This window comes from Carettochelys insculpta, chromosome 2 (assembly GCF_033958435.1).
Source record: "Carettochelys insculpta isolate YL-2023 chromosome 2, ASM3395843v1, whole genome shotgun sequence".
Lineage (NCBI taxonomy): Eukaryota > Metazoa > Chordata > Testudines > Carettochelyidae > Carettochelys > Carettochelys insculpta.
Window position 1 is genome coordinate 147,852,766 of NC_134138.1, and position 26,803 is coordinate 147,879,568.

Sequence of the window (26,803 nt, forward strand, 5' to 3'; positions counted from 1 at the left end):
AAATGACCTTGAAAACACTATTGTATAGGCTGCTGCTACACTACCATTCTGCTGTTGGAGGTGGCATGATAAAGAGGCAATTCGAAGCAGGCTAATAAGGTGCTAATATGCATATTCAGCACCTCATTAACATAATGGCAGCCATGCAAATAGACTTTGAATTGCAGATTTACAGTGAAGATGGGGGCAACTTCGAAATGAGTGCCCCATTTTGACATTCCCTTACTCTGATCTAGTTTTGTTGAAGCTGCCCCCATCTTCACTGTCAATCTGCAATTCGAAGTTTGTTCATGCAGCTACCGTTATGCTAATGAGGTGCTGAATATGCATGTTGGTGCCTCATTAGCCTGCTTAAAATTGCCTCATTACCATGGCATGTATGACAGGAGAATGGTAGTGTAGCAGCAGCATGAGAGAGCTTGATTGTGCCAGACTCAGTATTGCTAACATAATCATTCAAAATCTGGTTCAGGCCTCTTCACAAAAATCAAGATATTTTGAAAGCAAATTTTGGTTTTCTGTATTCTTTTAATTATTTTGAGCTTCTAAATTAGTGACACCTAGAAAGTGCTGTAAACAAATGCCGAGACTCGCATACAGTAATAGATTCTAGCTTAGGAGTCTGTTTCCAGAAACTGAGGCTAGAAGAGCAACATACCAAAATAATCATAATGTCACTGTTTCAGTTCATGATACTACACATTTGATCTACTTTTATACCTTATTCTGTGTCTGACCTGGTTGATGAGAGTCGGTTGCACATGAGATAATGTAGCATTCAAATTAGTTTGTGCCGGCATAATCTAAAAGAGAAATCAGATTCAACAATATTTGATGCATTTCTTGATAGGAGCTCTGTGTTCAAGGTGCACAAACTTTGCATTTGAAAAGCTCATTGGTGGAAGAAGCAGCCAATGATCTGATAAACATGTTACTGGACGTGGAGGTACATTCTAAAGGAGAAGATGAAAAGTCAAGTCTGCTTCCACTCACTCCTGAAATGAGTGAGGTGAATAAAAGTGCAGGTAAGAGATAACACTTCAGAAACCGTTGTCATTGCTTCACACTTAATTTGTCTTTACATGTAGGCAAAATATGCTGGAGTCCTGGAGGCTTCGTAGTTAATCATTCTCCTCTATGGATTACAGGCTTGAATCTAGTTCAGAGTGATTCAGAGATAATACAAAGTCGTACAGCTGCTTTCCTTATGTGAAGTAAACTGGTGATATCAATTCAACTCATACAGTCAAATGTCCAGGCAACAGAAACTAGCACTGATTAGCATTATTTGGCAACTACAATTCGGAGAGAGAGGACAGAACTCGACTGAATAGGCTGAAAGATATGTCTTCACATTTTGGGGGATAAATCTATTAGGTCTGAATTGAGTATAGAATTTAGTCTTCAGGTCACTGTAAACTACTAGGTTATTTACCCCTGGACAAGACATTTGTGAACATCCACCGACTTACACTTCTTTATGAGGATGGTATTTAAAAATGTTAATTTACAAACATATAAGTGCATTACTGTTTCTCTCTATGGTTTTTTAAACTACATTCTAAATTGTTATAATTTTACTGATTTGCTTTTAATAGCAGAGGATGAGGGGAAAAAGGAGAAACGGGCATCCTCTCACACAGCAAGTGAGATTATGGTTGGGATGTCTTCTCCTTTAACAAAGAAGAAGAGAAAGGAGATGGAGATGTTAGAGGAGGAAGCCAATGAACTGCTTACTCACTTCAATCACCGCAATATTGATGCCCTTTTGAAAGTCACTCGCAACACTTTGGAGACCATACGCAAGCGCATTCATGCCTCTTCTGTGGTCAGCTTCTTAGGTAGCCTAAGGTTCTACTACTTTCCATTTTAATTAGTATGCTGAAAAGAATATTTAGACATGATGTTCCAGTACCACGTTAAACCAGAGCCAAATCTTCAGAGGAGAGTGCAACGTGTGAGCAAGCAGTTTTGTGGGCTGTCTTGTTATATTGCAGTTGCCTACGTTGTACATTTTCCAGGGAATTTTCACAATAAAATGAATCCCAGTTCACTGGTAGGTTATGTATGTCGTGGCAAAATTAAATTTAAGTATTTTAGGCCAGATTATATGAAAGACTGTAGTCTTGGATAGGTTGGCTACGCTTTGTAATTGAAAAGCTGGGGCACTGTTACTTGTTGGATCTTGAAGTTTATATAGATGTTTTGGCACCTGTATGGAGAACAGGTGTCCTTCAGCTTCTTAGCTAACAAGCTGCCATGGACAAACACAGCATCCTTTCAGGATTTGTTTATATATCATTAGAGAGAACTCAAACTGAATTTATTTTCTTGGTAGCCCACATTTAAAGACATAAATTAGAGGCTTCTATCTTTCATCTAAGCTACATTTGTAATTTTGTGCACCACCATATTTGAGTATTCAAAAAGTCATATTCTTTTTAATGTGCAAATTTGTATTTAAGTGCGCAAATCAGATTACTTGCTGATAGTTGTGCTCAAATGTTCCTATACCAATCAGCTTTGCAGTGGATGGGAGAAGTGTATAAAATAATGGCATAGAGTTTAGAACATTTTTGGATTGCTTTTGACTTCAGAGTCTTCTAAGGCAGCCTATTTATTACAAAATAAACAGCTGGAGTAAGTGTTCTGCTGAAAATACTGACTTCAATAACCACCAACGTGCTGTATTCAAAATAAGTTATATATTAGAAAAGCAGATTATTGTAAAGTTGTTTAGTTTAGTATCTAATAGACAAAATGAAGAATATAGGTTTTTAAAACTGTACTTACAACAGTGTTTTATTCTTCATTTAGACAATGACCGTACTTCTAAGCAAAAACAGAGTATGCAGCCTATTTTTCGGACTAATATTAACCTGTCTATCCCAAATATTGTTATGCTGCCAGCTTTAGATGAGGTACAGCAAACACTTAATAAAGCTGTGGAGAGTATTGTCAGTGTCATGAAAGGAGTTGCGCAGTGGCGTAAAGAGAGAATATCTAAGGTATTGTTTTCAGTAGATTTTGTTTTAAAATGTATTTAAAAATGCTGCCCTGGAAAAATTTTTGACAGAAAATAAATATGATCATTCTACTTCCTACACAGGAGAAAATGTTAGAAAGAAAAATAGCTGCTTTACGGCTCAGTAGTGGAGACAGTGATTCTGATGATGGAATGATTGAGACTGGAGTCAAAAATGCTCAGGGTAATTCATTTTTGAATATCACTGCCTCAGATTTAGACATAAATGTTGTCTCTCCTTTGTATGTGCTCAGGGATACGTACAACTACTTGGATGTGAAGATGATGTGACTCAGAATTCACTAATTTTACCACTCTTGATTTGTGGTGCACAATCCCTGTGCCTGCTGTCCTGGTGTACAAGGGCCAGGAAGAAATCATATTTGACTTCCTATGGTGCTAGACGGGGGCAATAGTTCTCTGTTTCGACCTGAATTATCTGAACTGGCTTAAGGAGAGTGCTCACAGTATCCTGGTGAAGGCATTGCCATCCTGGCTATGTGATATTTAGTCTTCCCAGTACCATCATGGGAAGTCTGGCTAAGGTAGCCAAAATGTCTGCGGGGACACCACTATGATAGAATGTTTCCATGACCCCTCCAATGTGCATTGTGGCTTCACAGCTATAATCTGTGAAAACGACTCTTAAAGTTTATTTTATGACTGCCTGTACAGTTACTTAAATTTAGGTACCTAAATGATTAAAGACACATATTAAGATGGTGTCTACTTCCTGGATCATGATTTACAGTAGTGTTGGGGTAAATCTGACCTTAAATCAAATTCATTATGTATATCTATTTTTCATAGTCCCTGGTAGCATAGTATCTGAATGCTTCAAACCTGCTTATTTATTTATTGTCACATCACCTGGTAAAATAAGGAAGTACTAGTGCCTACTGTTTCACAGATGGTGAACTGAGGCCCACAGTTTTAGGGGTTAACCCGGAGTTGCCACAGGAAGTCTTTGGGGGAACAAAATCTTGAAGTCTCCCAAACCCTAGATTAGCACCTTAATCATTGAACCATCCTTGAAGTAATACTTAATTACACATAGGCTGTGTCTACACTAGCCCAAAACTTCGAAATGGCCATGCTCATAGGAATCTGGGGACTTCTGCTCATAGGAATAAGAGGACTTCGAAGTAGCCGGGGTCCTTTCGAAAAGGACGAGCAGTCTGGATGAGCCGTGCAGTGGTGAGCCGCGTCAATTTCGAAGTGCTGTAGCCGCCTGTGTGCTAATGAGGTGCTGAATATGTATTTCAGTGCTTCATTAGTAAACTTCGAAATGGCCATTTGCATGGCCATTTCAAAGTTTTGGGCTAGCGTAGACACAGTTATAATGTTAATTGAGTACTTCCATTATATAGGACATGGAATGGGGTGGTTACCTCTTTGGGATCCCCCTTTCTTTAAAATCAGTATATCTGAATGGTGGTCTGCTTGTCTCTGCTTGGGATATGCATTTTTCTTCCTTCAGAGCTGTTTGAATATGCTGCCAATTTCCACACTTCTGGCTTAATCACTGGTAGTGATGTATGTGGTATAAATGCCTTTGAAAGAAAGAGAAAAAAGAGTTGTTTGCTTGAGACCAAACCAAAGTTCACTGCCTCGCTCTGTGCTGGGGAGCTTGAGGTGAACTGGTTGCTATTTGGTGACCAGGATTGTCCTTGGTGAAGAATGACTTTGAAGCCATTCTTAGATATGACTATAGTCTTTTGATTGATTAAAATATTAAGACATAGAGAAAATGCTTATTGAGAGACCAGGTGTCTTCAGATTGGAGTTTTGTTGAACTGAGAATTATAACATTTTCTTAAATTGGTCTTTCCAAATACAGTACTCTTTACGACTCTGTCCTTTTAGATGTCACCTCAGAAGTAGAAACTGCAGACTTGCTTCTTCAAGTGCAAACCAAAAACTACTACAAGAGTGTTTCTGAGAACAAAGAAATTATTAAATTGGTCTCTGTACTAAGTACTGTCCTCAGTTCTACCAAAAAGGTAAGTGAGTAGGAATGTGATTGAGTCTTACTATCTGTGGCACTGTTCTTATGCCAGGCAATATAAGGAGCACACAACACTGTACTCATGCATATAGGATGGCAAAATACTTACAAAAATTGCTTAATGAGAACAAGAAAAACTGTGATGGTAGAGAGACAACATTTGTAGTTCCAAAGTGGCATTATGTTTAAAAAGGTTAACTATGAACAGTAAAAAAAAGTGCACAACTCTGAAAACTTTATGAGAGTTCAAGCTTATTGTTTAGCATAAAACTGAAAATTGGTAACAAGTCTTCTGGGTGTGAACTACCACACTGGCCACCACTGAAGTAGTGTAGCTAATGCATGGTAATGATCTATCACAGAATTAGGGTGGGAATTTTTCACTGGTGACCAAGACACTTGCAATAGAAATGTATTGGGTAGAAGGCAACATCCTCAGTGCTCTGCTCAAGTAAAAGTTCTGGCAAAGCGAGTGGTGACTGTCTCTCAGTAGGATTGGTGTACTAAGCCTTTCTTCTTCGAGTGTCCCCGTGGGTGCTCCACAATAGGTGTCGGGCTCGCCCGGCGCCGCAGATCGGATATCTTCCAGCAGTTTCTCCTGGATCGCGCATGTGCTGGCGTGCGCCGCCCCCCTGCACGCCCCCGGCCGCGTGCGCGATCCGGTCCCCGCCAGTTCCTTCTCAACCGCCGTCGGCTGCAAACGGAATCTACTCAGGCTAAGGCCAGAGTCAGATTAAATAGTGGTTTTTTTCTACGTGTCATTTGTTGTTTTTGGTTGTTAAAAAAAAAAAAGAAAAAGAGAGGAGCGGAGAAGAGAAGAGCGGACGTGAAGGCCATTTAGGCCGCCCGCTGCCCCACAGGCTGGTGATCGCTATTTGGGGTGGAAATGCATGGATTAAGTGCTAAGTACCCTATTAACAGTACAGGACTCACTGCAATGGCTTCTTCAGGTTTTAAAAAGCGTGAGTCATGCCGTGAAGCTATGCCGGCCTCTGTGGGGCATAGCGTCTGCATCCGATGCCTGGGGGAATCACAGGCTACCCAGAAGTGTTCTCACTGTGCTAAGCTCACAGCCAGGGCCAGGAAGGACAGAGCGATGAGGTGTAAAATGCTCTTGTTGATAAGGCTCTCCAGCCGGACTTGCCGGAGAAGCCTCACCCAGAAGGGCCCTCTGGGTTGCATAAGAGGAGGGCAGTTTTCTCTGACCCCCTCGGTGCAGAAATGGAGGAAACTCTCCCTGGCTTGATCCTTGCCGGCATTTGCAGCGAGCAGGATGAGCAGCGCACACAGCCCCCAGCTGCATACTCAGGCAAGCGGCAGCGCGGTAGCGCACGTGGCAGAGGCTGAGCCTCCGGTTGTACAACAGCTGGCACGCGCGGCGCCTAGAGCGTCAGTGAGGCAAGCGCCAGACCCGGCGGCACCGCCACAGGCGGCACGGGCCCCCGCGGCACCAACGGTGCAGGGGCGCCAGGCACGGAGCCTGCAGGCACCGGAGGAGGATACCCGCACGGCACCGCAGCTGACGGTGCCGAGCGCAGCGCTGACAGCGGGGCTGAGATCCCCAGCACAGAAGGGGCGATGCCGGCCCCGCAGGGGAGGGGCAAGGCAAAATCAAAAGCCTGGTACCGCAGTCCATCTCCGGACAGGGCTGCGCTGCCGTTAGCACCAAGCCCTCCCCCTGTGATACACACGCCGCACCGAAGGCCTGTGTCTCCACCGGCCCATCCGGAACCTCCTTCTCCGTTCCTCCAACCAATGTCACCGTGGCTTGGGCCACCTTCACCATTTCTGGGATTGGATCCCCTGGAGTACTATCACAAGCCAGTTTCACCTCTATCTGTGTCGTCGCGGAGGTCTCGCTCTCCCAGACATCGGGGGTACACACCCCGTGAGTGGTCTAGGTCTCCATCCCCGGACCCTTGCCCATGCTGCCATGGTCGTCCTTATCATGCTGGACACAGACACCACAGGCCTACGCCCAGGGGCAGGTCCCCCCCGGCCACTCAATACCCCCGTGGGCACTCCTGATCGGGGACAGAAACACAGTTGTCTCAAGGGGAGTTAATTTTAGAACCCCGAGACTTTCCTTCACAATCCTCCAGCGAGCAAGTGTATCATCGACCACAGGAGCCCGAGGGTTCGAGGGAGGTTTACCCTAGTGGTTCCTCCTCATCCTCCCCAGATGAGGCCATGGCCCCCGGGGATGTCTCTCCCCTGGATGACCTTAAACAGTTTCAGGAGCTGTTTAAAAGGGTGGCTTTCACGCAAGGCATTCAAACGGCAGAGGTGCAGGAGAAGCATCACAAACTCCTGGAAAATTTGAGACCCCCGGCTTCGTCCAAAATTGCTATTCCGCTGGACGAAGCCATTCTGGAGTCAGCCATTACTATATGGCAGACTCCGGCCTCTGTTCCGCCTACGAACAAGAGAGCAGATAAGAAGTACTTCTTTCCGGCAAAGGGCATGGAGTTCCTCTTCGGTCACCCCCAACCAAATTCTTTGGTGGTCGGGTCGTCCCAGCAGAGGTCAAAGGCTTCTCAGTACGAATCGGGGGGATCAGACAAAGATGCTAAGAAGCTAGAGCTGTTTGGCAGGAAGGTATACTCCTCTTCTACCCTGCTATTGAGAATGGCAAATTATGGGCACACCTAGCAAACCATAATTTCGATAATTACTCCAGGCTTACTCCCCTCATGGATTCACTTCCGGAAGACAAAAAGCCAGTGTTAAAGGCGATTATTCAAGAGGGCTACGCAGCATCGCGGACGGGAGTCCAGATTGCCCTGGACGTGGCGGACACGGCGGCACATTCAACGGCTACAGCAGTGGTCATGCGTAGAGAATCCTGGCCCCAGACGTCGGGTATCCCGAGGGACCTACAGGCGAAGATCGTGGACCTTCCCTTTGATACATAAAAGCTGTTTGCAGACTCAACTGACTCGGTCCCTCACTCCAGTAAGGACTCGAGCGCTACACTTAGACCCTTGGGCATTTATACTCCCCCATACAGGAGGGAAAAATTTTATCCTCAGCAGAGACGCTACGCTTACAACCACAGCGTGCTCAATATCAATGGGGCTACGGCCAAGGGCGCTATCAACAGCAGCAACAGTACAGAACTCCTAGGCGATGTTCTCAACAAAGCCGTATGCCCTTGGGTCAGGCCCAAAGACAGCAAGTTTGATGGGTATGTCGGGGGCTGCACTATCAATACCCTCGCTCAATGCCACTCTCATCTCATGTTCCATCATCGCCTCAGACTGTTCCACTCCCAATGGCAAAAGATCACCACAGACAAATGGGTGCTGGAGATCATAGCCACGGGTTACGCGATCCCCTTCCAGTCGCTTGCACTGACGAAGCCTCCCACCAGGCCTCACCTCAGGGACGCTGCCACGAGGCGAGGCTCAAGCAGAAGGTGAATCACCTTATGTTCATAGGGGAGGTGGAAAGAGTGCTGGAATAATTCCAGGGGAATGTTTTTATTCACGCTACTTCCTACCAGAGAAGAAAACAGGAGACTGGAGGCCCATCTTAGATCTTCGGGGCCTCAGCCGTTACTTGCGCAAGCAACGTTTTCGGATGATCACAGTTGCCTTGATACTCACGGCACTGGACGATGGAGACTGGGTTGCAGCACTCGACTTACAAGATGCTTCCTTTCATATAACAATCCACCCGGCACACAGACGCTTCCTCCGCTTCACGGTCGGCCAGGAGCACTTCCAGCACAGGGTTCTTCCATTCGGCCTCTCTTCGGCCCCCAGAGTCTTTACGAAAACCCTGGCAATGGTGTCAGCCTACCTGCACAGACAGGGGGTGTTTATTTTTCCCATATCTGGGCGACTGCCTGCTAGAAGGGGTCTCGAAGGCAGAGGCCTCACGCATGATATGCATCACAGCGGACACGTTTTTCTTCACTGGGCCTAGTCATCAACCTCGCAAAGTCAAAGTCCGACCCCACACAACATATAGAGTTCATAGGGGCACGCACAAAATCTATCACAGTAAGGGTGTACCTACCTGACGCCTGCTTCCGCGCCATCAGTTCGCTGGTGCAAGTCATCACATACAGCCCCACGGTGCCGGTCTTAACGTGCTTACAGCTTCTGGGCCACATGGCGGCAGCGACGTTTGTGGTACAGAATGCCAGGTTGCACATGTGAAGCCTGCAGCATTGTCTGACGAGCATTTACAAACCGGCATCCCACACTGTCCACAGGGTGGTGTCGCCCACAACAGAGGTGCGCAGATCCCTGGCGTGGTGGGAAAACCCCGAGAATCTGCTAGTGGGGGTGCCTTTTCACCAGCCACAAATTTCTATTTTTCTAACTACCGACGCCTCCCACATAGGATGGGGAGCACACATCGGCGACAAGGTAACGCAAGGGCTGTGGTCCCCTGCGGAACAGACGCTGGACATAACCATGCTGGAGCTCAGAGCAGTGTTCAACGCCTGCAAACATTTTTGAGATTACCTACATGGCAAAGTAGTTGGGATTCAATACCAACAATACCTCCACTATGTTTTACATCAATCGACAAGGAGGAGCATGATCCCGTGCCCTATGTGCGGAAGCAGTCCAATTGTAGAATTGGTGCATCGCCAACAACATAACGTTGAAAGCCTTATACTTGCCGGGTGCTCACAACGTGAAAGCAGATCAGCTGAGCAGGCGCTTCGCAATCACGCATGAATGGCAGATCCGCTCCGATCTGCTATGGCGCATTTTTCGTACATGGGGGTTTCCCCAGATCGATCTGTTTGCCACAACGTGTTGCACAAAGCCAGAAGGGAGAGAGCTCGCATGATACTCATAGCCCCGCTTGGGATCAGCAGCAATGGCTTCCCTTGCTTTTGCGCATGTCGGACCGCCCACCGCTCCCTCTACCGGTGACGCTGGACTTACTCACGCAGGCTCAGGGGTCCTTAGTGCACCCGCACCCTCAGGATCTGCACCTACAAGCATGGCTAATCCATGGCTCAGCTCTTTAAAGAGCACGTGTACAGAGGGAGTACAACAAGTCCTGGAATGTAGCCGAAGGACCTCCACCAGGAGGACTTACAAGCAGAAATGGACGCGATTCACAGCTTGGTGTTCCGCCAAGCAGTTAGCTCCCCTTGACGTTCCTATACCTGTAATACTAGAATACTTATTGGACCTCAAGAGAGGTGGGCTTTCTCTATCCTCGCTAAAGGTCCACCTTGCCGCTATATCAGCCTTTCGGCATACAGAGGAAGGGCCCACGGTATTTGCCCATCCTATCGTTACCAGGTTCTTGAAGGGGCTGGTAAACCTGTACCCCCCTTGGAAACCGCTTCCACCATCGTGGAATTTGGACTTGGTGCTCAGCACGCTATCGGGTCCACCTTTGAACCATTAGCCACAGTTCCCATACGTCTCCTTACGATTAAAAAAAAAACCAAACCTTCCTCCTTGCAAGTACGTCAGCCCGCAGGGTGAGTGAGCTCGCGGCAGTGATGGCAACGCCGCACTGCACAGTATTCTCAAAGGAGGCGGTAAGCTTAAGGCTGCACCCAGCCTTTGTTCCAAAAGTCTCTTCGGAGTCCAATCTTAATGGGCCAATAGTTTTACCCTCATTTTACCCGAAGCCTCACAGCTCCGGCAAGGAGGCACACCTGCATCTCCTGGATGTGAGGAGGGCATTGGCCTTTCTACATAGACAGAACTAAGTCCTTCTGGAAAACGGACAGGCTCCTAGTCTCTCTCTCTCCCAGGTCAAAAGGAGAGGGTCTCTCTTCACAGAGAATCTCTAAGCACATTGTGTCCTGTGTTATGAGCTTCAAAATGCTCCTTTGCTGGCCCTGCCCAGGGCTCACTCCACCAGGGCGGTGTCGGTGTCAACAGCCTTCTTCAAGGGCATCGCGTTAAAAGACATCTGTAGAGCGGCGACCTGGTCATCTTACGACACCTTCGCCGAGCATTATGCCCTGCCTCGGGTATTCGAAGAAGATACCCGTCTGTCGACAGCAGTCCTCTCGGGGGCAAGCTGCACATAAACCGATTACCCACCTCCTTACTTGGGTTACTGCTGGGTAGTCACCTAACGTGGAGCACCCACGGGGACACTCGAAGAAGAAAGAGAAGTTACTCACCGTAGTAACGGTGGTGCTTCGAGATGTGTCCCCGTGGGTGCTCCATCACCCGCCCACCCTCCCCGCTTTGGATCTCTGTCTAGTGTTTTTCAGGAGCATCCGAGGCGGTTGGTGAAGGAACTGGCAGGGACTGGATTGTGCACATGGCCGGGGGCATGCAAGGGGGCGGCGCGCGCCGGCGCATGCGTGATCCAGGAGAAACTGCTGGAAGATTTCCAATCTGCGGCGCCGGGCGAGCCCGACACCTGTTGTGGAGCACCCACGGGGACACATCTCGAAGAACCACCGTTACTACGGTGAGTAACTTCTCTTTCCTGTCTCTATAACTGTGAAGGGGGGCATAGATGTCTGCTGTCTGAGATGCAGGCGTCTGGCTGTGGGGAGATGTCTGTGGGTGTACATTCCTTGCATGCTGAGGTGTGCAAAGTGTATAAAGGATGGGTCATAGGTGGAGAGGTTGTGTTGTTGTCAGGGCCTTCAATGCCTGCTGAACATGCTCAGAGCCACTGGCTTTTGAAGGTGTTCTGCAGCCTGGGAAGGGTGATTTACTTTGCGTTCCTCTCTATGTGTTCAGATCATCATTTAGGGCTGATAACTGCTTTAAAGGTTTGGCAAGAAATAAACATGTTCATTAATGGAATGAAGGGCTCAGATGAGACTGTGCATGTCATCATCAGCGTGTAAAAGGCATGAACACAGTTTTGCATGAAATATAAGTGGACACTACTGCCTCCAATATACAGCACAGGACATTAGTAGAAATAAAGTATTGTGACTTTTTCTTCAGAGGCCAGTAAATGTATAAGCACCAATGTAATGCTTATCGCCAATTATTGAGAAGTTGCAGTATAGAGGTGAGTTAGTGGAAAATGCCAAAGACAATATAAAAAATAAAGATTGCAGACTAATTTGGCACAGTTTTGTCTCAACACTCATCTTGGTTATGGGAAGTGTGGGTAGAATGACCACAGCAGTCGGAATTGGGACAGGATACTATTCCCTGGTCAAACATTAATTCCATGTGTGAACCTTCGTCAGTTCAGTTTCTCAGTTTGTAAAATCTCTCCCTGGCATGCTGAGGCCCAACTTAATTGAGCTTATGTTCATATGCTTCTGAAAATATGCAGTATATATGAAAGTTAAGTGCTAAGGGCAGTTTGACAGTTATGTGGGACATACAGGAGCTCTCATCCTCAGTGGAGGTTTGTGAGGAGGATGAGATGTTAAATAAAAGATAATCCATAGAGCAGGGAAAATGGTGTCTGTACTTGAATTCTTACCACCATACCGAAGACATTGTCCCTTTTAACCTAAATGGAGCACGTTATTTCCACTGATTTGGAGTTGAGGTTACATGCCAGTAACTGAGGGGAGGTTTTGGGACTAAGTAATCTAACGGGCACACAGTGACTTTTTCAGTCATAATCAGTATGCTTAGGTTTATATATATATATCTGTTTAGGGTATTGCATTCTAGCAGGGTTTGCTTAACTTAAATACTTCAAACACTTTCTGTTTGGTGCTGAAATGACCCACTGTCTTTTCCATTGAACTTGAGCCAGCGCCTGAAATATCTGATAAATTATTTGTCCACCACTGCTCACTGAGAAACTTCCTTTCATCTTGTACTTTATTCCAGGAGGTTCTAACAGCTCTAGAGCATTTCAGATGTTATGACCATATCTGGCAAAGGGAGAAGGAGGAAACCATCAATAAGTTCATAACTGGCAACCCTTTGCTTTCTGAATTTGAGTCTCAGATCCTCCATTTCAGAGACTTGGAACTGGAGATAAACTCAGAGCCTGACTACATCTGTGTGGGAGCTATGGCACTTTTTACTGGTACAGTATTCAGCTCAAGTATTTTGTAGAACAAATGTTACATTTTTTTCACTCCAAATGTTATCATTCATGCTTATTGAAGCAATTGAGACTATTGCTTCAAAATGCACTTTTAAATTTGTCTCTTTAATTATACCTCTGAGACCCATAAAAATACTGTGGAGTGACAGTATCTCCAGTTTATAGCCAAGCTTCTGTGATAAGATCCATTTTTACCCTTCATGCTCAGATTTGAGGGATAAATTACTTGTGTCAAAATGTTTCTATCGTTTGGAAGGAGTCAAATGAATTTACTTATATTTCAGCTAATACCTGCAATTGTTTCAGAGTTACTGAAGGGAGAAAGCTACTTGGTATGCTCAGGAGTCATTTATGGCAAGGCAGAAGGAGGGTGGTGTGTTTGCATTGCCAGAGGGAGACACTCAGCTGCAGAGAGTAAATTGGAGTGTGGGTTTGTGAAGTAGTCACACTAGCCAACATGTGGCTGGAATCAAGATTCAGCTGGCATGCCTTTCCCCTCCTTGCACATTCCTTGCCACATGTGTAGAAAGGGGAGTAATGGCTCTGCAGGGGGAGTGAGGAGACTTATTCTGTGACCCACATACACAAAGTGTGCTTATGGGAATAAGAGGGCTCCCTGCACAGGCACATATGACTGATCACAACAGTGCCCTTAGATTTCTTAAAAATAATAAACATCACATTTTACACAGGTAATAGAAGGACCTACAAGCAATAACCTATATTTGTGGGGATAATTTAAACTAATCCTAAACACTGTGACTAGTATATCTTCATCGTGTAAGCCAAAGCTTCCCCTTGATTTGTACCTTGCTTTGATAGGTTTTTACATCAGCCTAACAGAAATAAAAATTAAGGCCTTAATTTGCCCTCATGAGATTGAAAACTTCACCAGTGGCAAAGCTTACTGCAAGTTAAAAGAGTAGTTTTGGTAGCAGTATTTTTTAAAGATTTCACTTAATTCCCTCCCTCAACCTCAGTTATTCTGAAATGATAACTGTCCCATCATGTTTCTACAAAACCTGATAGTTCACTGAATAAAGTTGGAGTGAGGACAACTAAGCTGATGAATAAGATTTGCAGTGTGAACACTCTATTACTACTTAACTACTACTTGTACTCCGCATGGAGCATAGGTCATCTGCAAATCTCCTCCACTTCACTCTCTCTTGGGACAAAACGTCTAGCTGGCTTCGGGAGTACTCCTGTTGTTGTTCTGCAATCTCAATAGACCTTCTCCACATTGTCCGGGGTTTTCCTGGCGGGTTCCATGTGAGAGCTTGACAGGCTACGTTGGATGATGGTTTTCTGAGAGAGTGGCCCAGCCATCCACACTTTCTTCTCTTGATTTCATTGTCAATTGGTTCTTGTCCTGCTCTCATCCTAAACTCCCCATTTGTGACCAAGTCTTACCATTTGATGTGAAGGGTGTACCGCAGGCATCTGTTTATGAATGTCTGTAGCTTATGATTTGAAGACTTTTTGGTATGCCAGGTCTTGCATCTGGGCAAGACCACACTCTGCACGTTTGTGTTGAAGACCCACGGTTTTGTTTTTGCAGCTATTATCTGTGAGCTCCATAAAACTGTGTAAATTATAAACTAATTAAAGAAGAAAAATTATGGCTCTCACTGTGCTAATTCACAACAGGGGAAGAGTGCAGGGTACATCCAAAGCACTCCAGTACAGGAATCAGTTCCAATTCAGCTGCATCCTGGTTGCAGCCGTGCTTGAGCCATGCAGAGTTTTATGTACCCAAAAAGGATGGTGGGGTGAGTTCTGTTCAAGCTTTACCCCTCACCCTAGGCCAGAGGCCTGCAACCTGTGATGCCAGAACTGCATGAGGCTCTTGAAGTACTTCCTTGTGGCTCCCGACACTGTAATTGAAATCTCCTGATTATTTTTGCTAAATGGTGACCATCTAAAAGCCCAACAACTCATATCTAAATAGCAAATGATATGTGATCTCAAAACATTGGATAACTCCCCCTTTAATATGTACAGTCCATTGTGGGATAGGATAATGTATCTGTGTTTCGAACATGTTGATAATAAAGTCTTCATTTTGAAAAGAAAAAGGAAACTTGCAGCTTCTTCTTCGAGTGTCCCCGTGGGTGCTCCACGTCAGGTGTCGGGCTTGCCTCGGCGCCGCAGGTTGGATCTTCCAAGCAGTTTCTGCCAGACCACACATGCGCCGGTGCGCACCGCTCCCTTGCGCGCTCCTTGCCACATGCGCGATCCGGTCCCCGCTAGTTCCTCTTTAACCGCCATCGGCTGCAGACTGAATCCGCTCAGGCTACGGCCAGAGTTAGCGTATTTAACGTTTTAATTGTTTTAAAGTTTCTTCAGTCTTAGATTAAGTTAGTCGGTTGTTGTTTTCAACAACAAAAAAAAAAAAAAACAAAGAAAGGGAAGGAATTCAAAGCTTCCAATCCTAGTAACAAGCGGAGCACCGGAGGCCAGGAGCCTAGGGCCATTAGACCTCCTGCTGCGGCAGGCTTTATCCAAGAGGGGAACAAGCACAGAGAAGGTGCTAAGTACCCTATTAAAAACTCAAAGACTCACCACAATGTCCTCTTCAGGATTCAAGAAGTGTGAGTCGTGCCGCGAGGCGATGCCAGTGTCTGATGGGCACAGTCAGTGTATAAGGTGCTTGGGGGAATCCCATGTCACTCAGAAATGTTCCTTCTGCGCCAAGTTAACACCCAGAGCAAGGAAGGACAGGGAAATGCAGCTGAAAATGCTGCTGTTTGACAAGGCCCTCCAGCCAGACGTGCCGGAGCGGCCCCAGCAGGAGGGACCCTCCGGGGCCCATAAAAGGAAAGCCGCGTCCCTAACCCCATCAGAGCAAAAACGGAGGAAAATCTCCCCAACCCGATCCCTGCTGGCAGCAACAGCGAGCGGGACGGGTGGAGCGCACAGCCCCCAGCCGCAGCTACAGCTGATCGGCGGCGGCGCGGACACGCACGTGGCGGAGGTTCAGCCTCCGATGATCAAACAGCCACCCCGCACCGCGGGCAGGGCGGCGGCTAAGCAAGTGCCGGAACCGGCGGCTCCGCAAACAACGGCACCGACCCCCGGGGAACCGGCGACACAGAGTGCGCAGGCACGTGGCCTGCAGGCACCGGGGGACACCAACCGCGCGGCACCGCTTAGGAGCGTGCCCAGCGCGGTGCAGACTACGGGGCCGAGATCCCCGATGCGTCAGGGGGCGGAGCCACCCCCACAGGGGAGGGGAAAGGCAGCACAGAAAACACGGCACCGCAGTCCCTCTCCAGACAGGGCTGCAGAGCTGCTTTCTCTGAGCCCTCCGCTCGTGCTGCGGACCCCAACGAGAAGGCAGGGGTCACCCCTAGCCTATCCGGAGCCCCCATCTCCATTTCTACAGCCAGCCTCCCTATGTCTTGGACCACCTTTGCCCTTCTTGGGCTTCGAGCCACTTGAGTACTATCACAAATCGGCCTCTCCAGCATCCCATGTCTCCAGAGGATCTCGCTCCCCCAGACGTAGGGGGTATGCACCAAGGGAGTGGTCCAGGTCACCATCCCAGGAGCAGTGCCCGTGTTGCCATGGTCGCCCCTATCATGCGGGGCATAGACACCATAGGCATACTACCAGGGACAGATCCCCACACACGGTTCCGTATCCCCGAGGGCAATCGCGAACGGGGACAGAGACTCAGATATCTCAGGGGGAGTTGGTTCTGGAACCCCGGGATTTTCCCTCTCAAGCTTCTAGCGAGCGGATGTACCACTGTCAACAGGACCCGGAGGGGTCCAGAGAGGCATACCCTAGCAGTTCCTCGCTGTCCTCCCCGGATGAGGCTACGGCCCCGGGGGACGTCCATCCTCCGGACTATCTCAAACAGTTCCAAGAGCTGTTTAAAAGGGTGGCCTTCACGCAAGGCATCCAGACAGCACAGGTGCAAGAGAAGCACCATAAGCTCCTTAAAAATCTGAGACCTCCAGCCTCCTCTAAAATAGCCATACCGCTTGACGAAGCAATCTTGGAGTCCGCCACCACGATATGGCAGACCCCTGCGACTATTCCCCCTGTCCACAAGAGAGCGGACAAGAAATACCTCGTGCTGGCGAAGGGCATGGAGTTCCTATTCAGCCACCCGCAACCAAATTCTCTGGTGGTAGAATCGTCTCAACAGAGATCAAAAACGTCTCAGTTCAAAACAGGGGGAACGGACAAAGATGCCAAGAAACTAGAGGTGTTTGGCAGAAAGGTCTATTCCACCTCCACCCTACTGTTGAGAACGGCGAATTACGCAGCCCATCTAGCGAACCACAATTTCGACAACTACTCTAGGTTAACCTCCCTCATGGACTCACTTCCAAGAGGACAAGAAGCCCGTGCTCAAGGCTATCGTGCAAGAAGGCTACGCGGCCTCGAGGACGGGAGTTCAGATCACCCTGGATGTTGCGGACACAGCAGCTCGCTCAACAGCTACGGCAGTGGTAATGCAAAGGGAGTCCTGGCTCCAAACATCGGGTATCCCGAGGGATCTGCAGGTGAAGATCGTCAGTCTCCCCTTCGACACGCAGAAGCTGTTTGCTGAATCAACTGACTCGGTCCTTCATTCCAGTAAGGACTCAAGAGCCACTCTTAGGACCTTAGGGATCTACACCGCTCCATACAGAAAGAAAAAGTACTACCCTCAACAAAGACGGTACCAGTATCAGCCACAGCGTCCCCAGTACCACAGGGGTTATGAGCAAGGGCGACATCAACAGCATCAAGAATAGAGAACTCCCAGGGTACGTTCCCAACAGAGCCGTGCGTCCTCGGGGCAGGGCCAAAGGCCACAAGTTTGACACACAGATCCAGGGCTGCGCCATCACTACCATCGCACAATGTCATCCGAAGCTGTTATTCCACCATCGCCTCCGACCATTCTACGACCAGTGGCAAAGGATCACCACAGACAAATGGGTGCTGGAGATCATAGCCACGGGGTACGCGATCCCCTTCCAGTCGCTCCCACTGCCACAACCTCCACCCAGGCCCCACCTGCAGGATGCCTCCCACGAAGTGAGACTCAAGCAGGTGGTAGACCATCTTATGCTCATAGGGGCAGTGGAAAGAGTACCGGAGCAACTGCAAGGGAAAGGGTTCTATTCCAGATACTTCCTCACGGAGAAAAAGACAGGAGGCTGGAGGCCCATCTTAGATCTTTGAGGCCTCAACCGGTACCTGCGCAAGCAATGCTTTTGGATGATCACAATCGCCTCCATCCTTACGGCACTGGACGATGGAAATTGGTTCGCAGCCCTCGACTTAGAAGACACGTATTTTCACGTAACTATCCATCCGGCTCAACGATGATTCCTCCGGTTCATGGTAGGCAAAGAACATTTTCAATACAAGGTCCTACCGTTAGGCCTCTCCTCGGCCCCCAGAGTCTTCACCAAGACCTTGGCAGTGGTGTCAGCCTACCTGCACAGACGGGGGGTATTTATATTCCCGTATCTGGACGACTGCCTACTCAAAGGGGCCTCGAAGGAGGAGGTACTATGCATGATACGCGTCACAGCAGGCACGTTCTCTTCACTCGGCCTGGTTATCAATCTGGCAAAATCAAAGATAGACCCCACACAGGACATAGAGTTCATAGGGGGCACGCATAAATTCTATTACAGCGAGAGTGTATCTACCAGAGACACACTTTCGGGCCATCGGCTCCCTCATGCAAGTCATCACCTTCAGCCCTACGGTGCCGGTTCTGACGTGCTTACAGCTGCTGGGCCACATGGCAGCAGCAACGTTCGTAGTACAGAACGCCAGGTTACACATGCGCAGCATGCAGCACTGGCTGGCGAGCGTATACAAACCGGCAGCACACACCGTTCACAGGGTGGTGTCGCCCACGACAGAGGTGCGCAAATCCCTGCAATGGTGGGTAAACCGCAAGAACATGCTAACAGGGGTACCCTTCCACCAACCGCAAGTATCGGTTTTTCTTACTACAGATGCCTCCCACATAGGGTGGGGAGCACACATGGGCGAAGAGGTGACGCAAGGACTGTGGTCCTCCACGGAACAGTCACTGCACATAAATATACTGGAGCTCAGAGCGGTGTTCAACGCCTGCAGACATTTTCGAGACCATATACAAGGCAAAGTAGTCGGGATCAGTACAGAGAATACCTCCACCATGTTTTATATAAATCGGCAAGGAGGAGCTCGGTCCCGTGCGTTAGGTGCGGAAGCAGTCCGGTTGTGGAACTGGTGCATCGCCAACAATATAACCTTGAAAGCTTCGTACTTACCAGGCGCTCACAATGTGAAGGCAGACCAGCTGAGCAGGCGTTTCGCACTCATGCACAAGTGGCAGATCCGTCCCGATCTGCTACGACCGATTTTTCACGCATGGGGCTTTCCCCAGATAGACCTGTTTGCTACTCAACACAACAAGAAGTGCCCACAATACTGCTCCAGGGCAGGACTGGGACGCGGGTCCCTGGGGGGCGCATTCGCGATCCCCTGGAGGGGCCCCCTGCTTTACGCTTTTCCTCCCACAGTGCTGATCCACAAAGTCTTGCAGAAAGCCAGGAGAGAAGGAGCCCGAATGATCCTGATAGTCCCAATGTGGGATCGACAGCAATGGTTCCCCCTACTCCTGCGCATGTTGGACCGTCCACCGATGCCCCTCCCAGTGGCGCCGGATCTGCTCACGCAAGCCCAGGGGTCCATAGTGCATCCACACCCCCAAGGCCTGCGACTACCAGCGTGGTTAATCCATGGCTCAGCTCCCTAGAGAGCACATGTACGGAGGAAGTGCAACAAGTCCTAGAAAGTAGCAGGAGGGCTTCCACCAGGAAGACCTACAAGCAGAAGTGGACTCGCTTCACGGCATGGTGTTCTACCAAACAGTTAGCCCCCCTTTCGGTGCCTATACCTGTAATATTAGAGTATTTACTGGACCTCAAGAGAGGAGGACTCTCACTATCCTCGTTAAAGGTCCACCTTGCCGCCATTTCGGCGTTCAGACACGAAGAGGAAGGGCACATGGTGTTCGCCCATCCCATGGTTACCAGGTTCCTCAAAGGGTTGGTAAACCTATACCCCCCTCGGAAACCGCTTCCACCTTCATGGAACTTGGATCTGGTGCTTAGTGCGCTAACGGGACCACCATTCGAGCCTTTAGCCACGGTTTACCTCCGCCTCCTTACGATAAAGACGACCTTCCTTCTTGCAATCACGTCAGCTCGCAGGGTGAGCGAGCTTGCGGCAGTTATGGCAATGCCACCTTGCACAGTATTTTCCAAGGAGGCGGTAACCATACGGCTGCATCCAGCCTTTGTTCCTAAAGTTTCTTCTGAGTTTCATATTAACGAACCTATTGTTTTACCCTCGTTTTATCCAAAGCCTCATAACTCTAACAAAGAGGTGCGCCTACACCTCCTGGACGTGAGGAGGGTGCTAGCCTTCTATATAGACAGGACCAAGTCCTTCCGGAAAACGGATAGACTCCTAGTCTCTCTCGCTCCCAAATTGAAAGGAGAAGGTCTGTCTTCGTAGAGAATCTCGAAGCACATCGTATCCTGCATAAAAATGTGCTACGAACTCAAAAAGACTCCTTTACTGGCCACGCCCAGGGCTCACTCCACTAGGGCAGTGGCAGCATCAACAGCCTTTTTCAAGGGTGTTGCGCTAAAAGACATTTGCAGAGTGGCAACCTGGTCATCCTATTACACCTTTGCCAAACACTACGCCCTTCACAGGGTATTCCAAGAGGATACCCAACTCTCAACAGCGGTCCTCTCGGGGACAAGCTGCACATAATCCGATTACCCACCTCCTATTTTGGGTTACTGCTGGGTAGTCACCTAACGTGGAGCACCCACGGGGACAGTCGAAGAAGAAAGAGAAGTTACTTACCGTAATAACAGTGGTTCTTCGAGATGTGTCCCCGTGGGTGCTCCACCACCCGCCCATCCTCCCCGCTTCGGATCTCTGTTTAGTGTTTTGCAGGAGCATCCGAGGCGGTTGGTCAAGGAACTGGCGGGGACCGGATCGCGCACGTGGCCAGGAGCGCGCAAGGGAGCGGCGCCCACCGGTGCATGCGCGGTCCGGCAGAAACTGCTTGGAAGATCCGACCTGCGGCGCCGGGGTGAGCCCGACACCTGACGTGGAGCACCCACGGGGACACATCTCGAAGAACCACTGTTACTACGGTGAGTAACTTCTCTATTCCTCCTGTAAAGGGCAACACACATTTTAAGCAAGAAAACTGAAATTAAATGTGAAGTAAAATTGGCATTTAAAATAGGTTAGGGAGTGAAAGTCAAGAACATAGTGGTAGAAACACACACATGTAAAGTGTGAGGAAATATAGTAGTAAAAGGTTTTTGAACATCCTGCAGTATACATGCATCATGCTACAAATCATTGTGTGTGAGCTGTTCTTAAAATAAGGGTTACAAAAAGTACAGTTTGATTTTTTTTATTCAGGACTGTCTCATGTTCATGTGCAGTGTGGCTCTTGAATGATGAGTTTTTAACAAAATTTGAAAAAAAAAAAAACAGGTCTCCTTGCTATTTTGGTTTCCAGCCCTTGCCCTAGGCAGACTTGTAGAACTGAGGGAGTGCACTTTCAGAGGGCTTGGACATTGGTATAGCACTTGTGCAAAGAGGGCCCAAATGCTTGTAGAGGTGTAGTCATTACCGCTCTTGAGTATGCCTACTCCACAGTGCCTGAAGACTTTACATAAACTGCCTTGTATAGTCATATAGGCTTCAACCACGGGAGTTGAGAGGCTTGGCTGAGAGACAAAAACAGTTTCTCAACCATTAGATTATTTCCAGATGAAATTCAAGTGATCATTCTCACAAAATATACGCTCCCATTTTGCCAAACCTCTTAATCCAACTAACAAGAGAATCAAACACATATGTAACTGTCAGCTGCAAACAAAATCCATGTCTGTATTTGTAAAAGTACTGAGAGTTTAACAAGAGGCTCATGTATAAAATCTGCTTTCGGGGTTACTAGCTAAAATGACTTGCTCTCTGTTTTCTAGCTGATCTGAAGTTCGCCCTGACTGCAGAAACCAAGGCTTGGATGATTGAGTTAGGTCGTTACTGTAACAAGAAATACAGAACAGAGATGGAAAACATTTTCACATTTGTAGAGGAAACTGGCAAGAAACTGAATCGACAAATTAATGATTTAGATGACATCAGAATAGTTATGGATGCATTAAAAGACATCAGAGAGCAACAAATCTCCATTGACTTTCAAGTGGGACCTATTGAGGTAATGAAAAGGGCAACTGTGTGTGTTTACTACCAGTGTGTATATAACAACACTGTCGGTTGAAGTGTAAATTCTGAAAATGTGATAAGAAAATACGTATCGTACTGCTAATATGAGTTAATTAGTTAAATAATAAAATTAGTCCGGTCCTGAAAGTCCTGCATGTCCAGAACTCCCATTAGGGCAAGTGTAAACTCAGTGAGCCAAGAGATGGGCGTGCAGGCATTAGTCTTCCATAGCACCAGAGAGGCTCAGGTAAGTGGAATGGAACAACTCGAGCAAGTGAACTTCTCAAATGAGAATTATTAAGGCACTTGACAAGAAGGCTGTAGCCCTTGGTTGCAGCAAAGGCCAAAGTGTACAGAAAGTAAAGGAGGTGACTGTTAAATGAATAGCCAGATGTCTCTGAAGTCTGGTTTAACAAGTCCATACAGGCTGAAATGGCAATTGCACATAATCTTAAAAAGACCTGGGCTTCAGTTTAGGTGCTAGAGCAGGACAGGAGAGGTGACTGGGCGGCTTCAAGTATGGGAGAGAGCAGGCTGACGTTTGGTGCTGAACTATTGGCATTTCAAGCTGACAGGAAAGGAAAAAGGTGTAGCCAAAATAACAGGCAGGTGATGGTGTCAGGTCGATCAGCACAGTGCTGCAGCCTGCCCTCTACCAAAGGGCATATACAGCAGGAGAGCAGAGGTGTACCTGTGCATTAGTTACAGAATCAAATAATAGACAAGCCTGTTGATTCACATACTAGTTTTGACTAGCTTTGTATCTAGGTCTACTCCTATTCAGCATCGTCCTTAGGAAGGCTAATATAAAGGTTGATTTTTAGTTCTTTACTGGGTCCATATTAGTACAGTTCCAGTTCCTGTTTAACCCACTTTATTGTTTGGAATAGGCAGCGCTGTCCAAAGCTCTTAAGTTCTAGAATGGAAGTCTATTAAATTCACTAAATTGGTTTCTGATTACTTGAGCTGGTTTTGTCAATGTACCATATGAAAACAAAGCACCAATGGAACATATGACAATTCAAGTGCTCAGGGACCACAGTAGTTTTGGGAGGGGATGATCTGTGGCAGCAGATAATAAAGCAGCTAATATACTAAATGGTCAATTCATGCACCTTAAAAGCTCTGGTAAATCTTGACTGTGCTAGTGCCACTGCTCTTAGTAGTAAATGTCTGACAGTAGGTTTAAGCATATATGCGAAGAAGATCTGCTCAAGAGTGTTGCTTATTGTATTGTAAAATGTTCCTCTTTCACGTTTTATTTGGTAATAGTGCTGAACATGGTCATTGTAGTGGGTCAGTTCTGAAGATTTAATTTAATTCTCACTATTAGTAAAATGAAAATGATTTTTTATAGATTTGATAAGCTCTTGTTGTTATAATCAGAATAGAATGTTAGAGCAATAGGTTGAAACACAAACAAAAATCCATCAAAGCCAAGGAGTCAAATTCTGTGAGAAAGAAAAACTAATTTTTCTTTCTATGTGATCATGGATTCCTGAATTTGTTGTTTGTACACAGCTATATTAGCATAGCCTTCCTGCTTCTCTGAAAGACGATCCTGCCACTGTCTTCAGGCTCCCACATTCAAAATGTTGAGGATTTATGTCTGTATTTGTGTAGAATGTAACATGTTCTGTACATTGAGGATATAGCTGCAACCTTGTTCTGACAGGAATCCTATGCAATGTTAAACAAATATGAACTGCTGGTGGCAAAGGAAGAGATGGAGAAGGTGGACACCCTGAGGTACATCTGGGAGAAGCTTCTGGTCCAGGCAAATGAAGTGCAGAATGAGCTGGTAGCTTTGCAGCCCACTTTCAGAGAAGAACTAATTAGCACTGTGAAGACATTCACTGAAGACTGTCATCAGTACTATATGGATTATGATAAGGTATTAATCTGTAGCGTGTTCAAAGAAACTCAAAAAGAACACTTGAAAGTTCTCCCTGTTATCAGTGCAAACACTGGAGTGTTTAACTTCATTCTAGAGGGCTGTGATCATGGAGCATGGAAATCAGTTAATTTGTTTTCTGTAGATGAGGTAGAGGTCATTGCTCAGCTGAGGGAAAATGGGGATGGTAATTCATTGTTTAGGAAGCCTTTTAAATACCAAGGTCTCGTCTACTGAATAGTGCTTGCACTCAAAAAAGTACAAGGTTTGTCTGGCATTTAGGAGGGAGGAAGCTTCTACCCTCCCAGTTTCACTGTTGCAAAGAAGACCAGCAGAGTCAGTCTCCAGTAAACTGGTTCACTAATGTTTGTTCTCTTATCCTTAAAAGGGAATAGTGGATGTGTAAAGGTACTTCCCAATTCATTAAGTACTTGAATCTCCTTCTGTTACCTTTACTAATGTCAGGGTAGCACAACTCAGTGCAAAAAATTACATTGAAACCATAGCCGTGTCTACACATGCACGCTACTTCGAAGTAGCGGCACTAACTTCGAAATAGCGCCCGTCATGGCTACACGCGCCAGGAGCTATTTCGAAGTTAACTTCGACGTTAGGCGGCGAGACGTCGAAGTCGCTAACCCCATGAGGGGATAGGAATAGCGCCCTACTTCAACGTTCAACATCGAAGTAGGGACCGTGTAGTCGTTGCGCGTCCCGCAACTTCGAAATAGCGGGGTCCGCCATGGTGACCATCAGCTGAGGGGTTGAGAGACGCTCTCTCTCGAGCCCCTGCGGGGCTCTATGGTCACCGTGGGCAGCAGCTCTTAGCCCAGGGCTTCTGGCTGCTGCTGCGGCAGCTGGGGATCCATGCTGCAGGCACAGGGTCTGCAACCAGTTGTCGGCTCTGTGGATCTTGTGTTGTTTAGTGCAACTGTGTCTGGGAGGGGCCCTTTAAGGGAGCGGCTTGCTGTTGAGTCCGCCCTGTGACCCTGTCTGCAGCTGTGCCTGGCACCCTTATTTCGATGTGTGCTACTTTGGCATGTAGATGTTCCCTCGCAGCGCCTATTTCGATGTGGTGCCACGCAACGTCGAAGTTGAACATCGACGTTGCCAGCCCTGGAGGACGTGTAGACGTTACTCATTGAAATAGCCTATTTCGATGTAGGCTTCACGTGTAGACGTAGCCCATATGTGCAAAGTGCTTTATTTTTAAAATTGGTGAACTGCAGCTTTAACTTTCTTCTTTCAGAATGGACCAATGGCAGTTGGCCTTGAACCTCAGGAAGCCAGTGACAGGCTTACTATGTTCCAGGTATTCATTCCAAGTTCAAAGACTTAATAAAATGTTATTTAAGTGGCAAAACATTTCACCCAGTTATACTTTAGCAGACTAGTTAAGTGAATTCTACAAAGCTATGTAGCTTCATGCAGTGGTCATAGCCTACTTAATTTTGCAAACTGGAACTGAAGTTGAAATTTTTTCTACATTAGCTAGCAAGGAATAAAGAATAGCCAGAAATAGGTAATGTTCATCTTACATAGAGAATTTGTATAGTAAGCCATAATTACTAAGTGCAGGTGTCCTGATGCAGCTTAATTGATGATAGTTACTCCAAGAGCAGGGCCTCTGTTTTTCTCTTGTACAGCTCTGAGCACAATGCTATCACTTGAATCTATGTATTTTTATTAGAATCGATTTGACAGCCTCTACCGAAAATATATTACCTACACTGGTGGGGAAGAGCTTTTTGGTTTGCCTGTTACCCAGTATCCTCAGATACTTGAGATAAAGAAACAGCTGACTCTGCTACAGAAGCTTTACAGCCTGTACAACAATGTTATTGACACCGTCAATGGCTACTATGATATCCCCTGGTCAGAAGTTAGCATTGCAAAAATAAACAATGAACTTCTGGAGTTTCAGAACAGGTGAGGAAGTGTGTGCCGATTGTTTATGTGTTTTCACTTGATGAATAATGGTCGGGATTGCTTTTTGCTCACCACACGTACATAAACATGTTCTTACTCCTTAAAATTTGGTTGAAATATTTCAGTCTTCTCTTTTTTAGTGTCTTCACCAAACAGGGAGTAGTTTACCAACTGAGAGTTAAAGGATTTTTGTTTCTTGGAAATTTTTCCTAAGTAACAGATAATTTCCTTGTGTCTGCTGGAAAGGTTTTACCTGCTGGAAAAGTATAACAAGTGGGGTTCCACAGGGGTCTGTACTGGGACCAGTTGTGTTCAATATCTTCATGAACAATTTAGATATTGGCATGGACAGTACGCTTACAAAGTTTGCAGGTGATACCATGCTGGGAGGGGCTGAAACTGCTTTGGAGATTAGGGTCAAAATTCAAAGTGATCTGGACAAAGTGGAGAAATGGTCTGAGGTAAACAGGATGAAGTTTAAGAAAGACAAATGCAAAGTGCTCCACTTAGGAAGGAACAATCAGTTTCACACATACAGCATGGGAAGCGACTGTCTAGGAAGGAGTATGGCAGAAAGGGATCTAGGGGTTATAGTGGACCACAAGTTAAATACGAGTCAACAGTGTGATGCTACTGAAAAAATCAAACATGATTCTGGGATGCATTAACAGGTGTATTGTGAACAAGACAC

The 26,803-nt window shown here is 46.9% G+C and overlaps 1 protein-coding gene across 1 annotated transcript in view; it reads left to right on the forward strand.

The window, feature by feature from the left end:
* DNAH5 (dynein axonemal heavy chain 5) overlaps positions 1 to 26,803 on the forward strand; it is a 318,634-nt gene that overhangs the window by 130,625 nt on the left and 161,206 nt on the right. The window contains exons 18-27 of the mRNA XM_074985958.1: positions 851 to 1,025; positions 1,602 to 1,841; positions 2,818 to 3,008; positions 3,110 to 3,209; positions 4,892 to 5,028; positions 12,791 to 12,992; positions 22,046 to 22,281; positions 23,965 to 24,183; positions 25,433 to 25,495; positions 25,874 to 26,112. Of these exons, the coding sequence (XP_074842059.1) occupies positions 851 to 1,025; positions 1,602 to 1,841; positions 2,818 to 3,008; positions 3,110 to 3,209; positions 4,892 to 5,028; positions 12,791 to 12,992; positions 22,046 to 22,281; positions 23,965 to 24,183; positions 25,433 to 25,495; positions 25,874 to 26,112 (1,802 nt within the window). The remainder of the gene's footprint in view (positions 1 to 850; positions 1,026 to 1,601; positions 1,842 to 2,817; positions 3,009 to 3,109; positions 3,210 to 4,891; positions 5,029 to 12,790; positions 12,993 to 22,045; positions 22,282 to 23,964; positions 24,184 to 25,432; positions 25,496 to 25,873; positions 26,113 to 26,803) is intronic.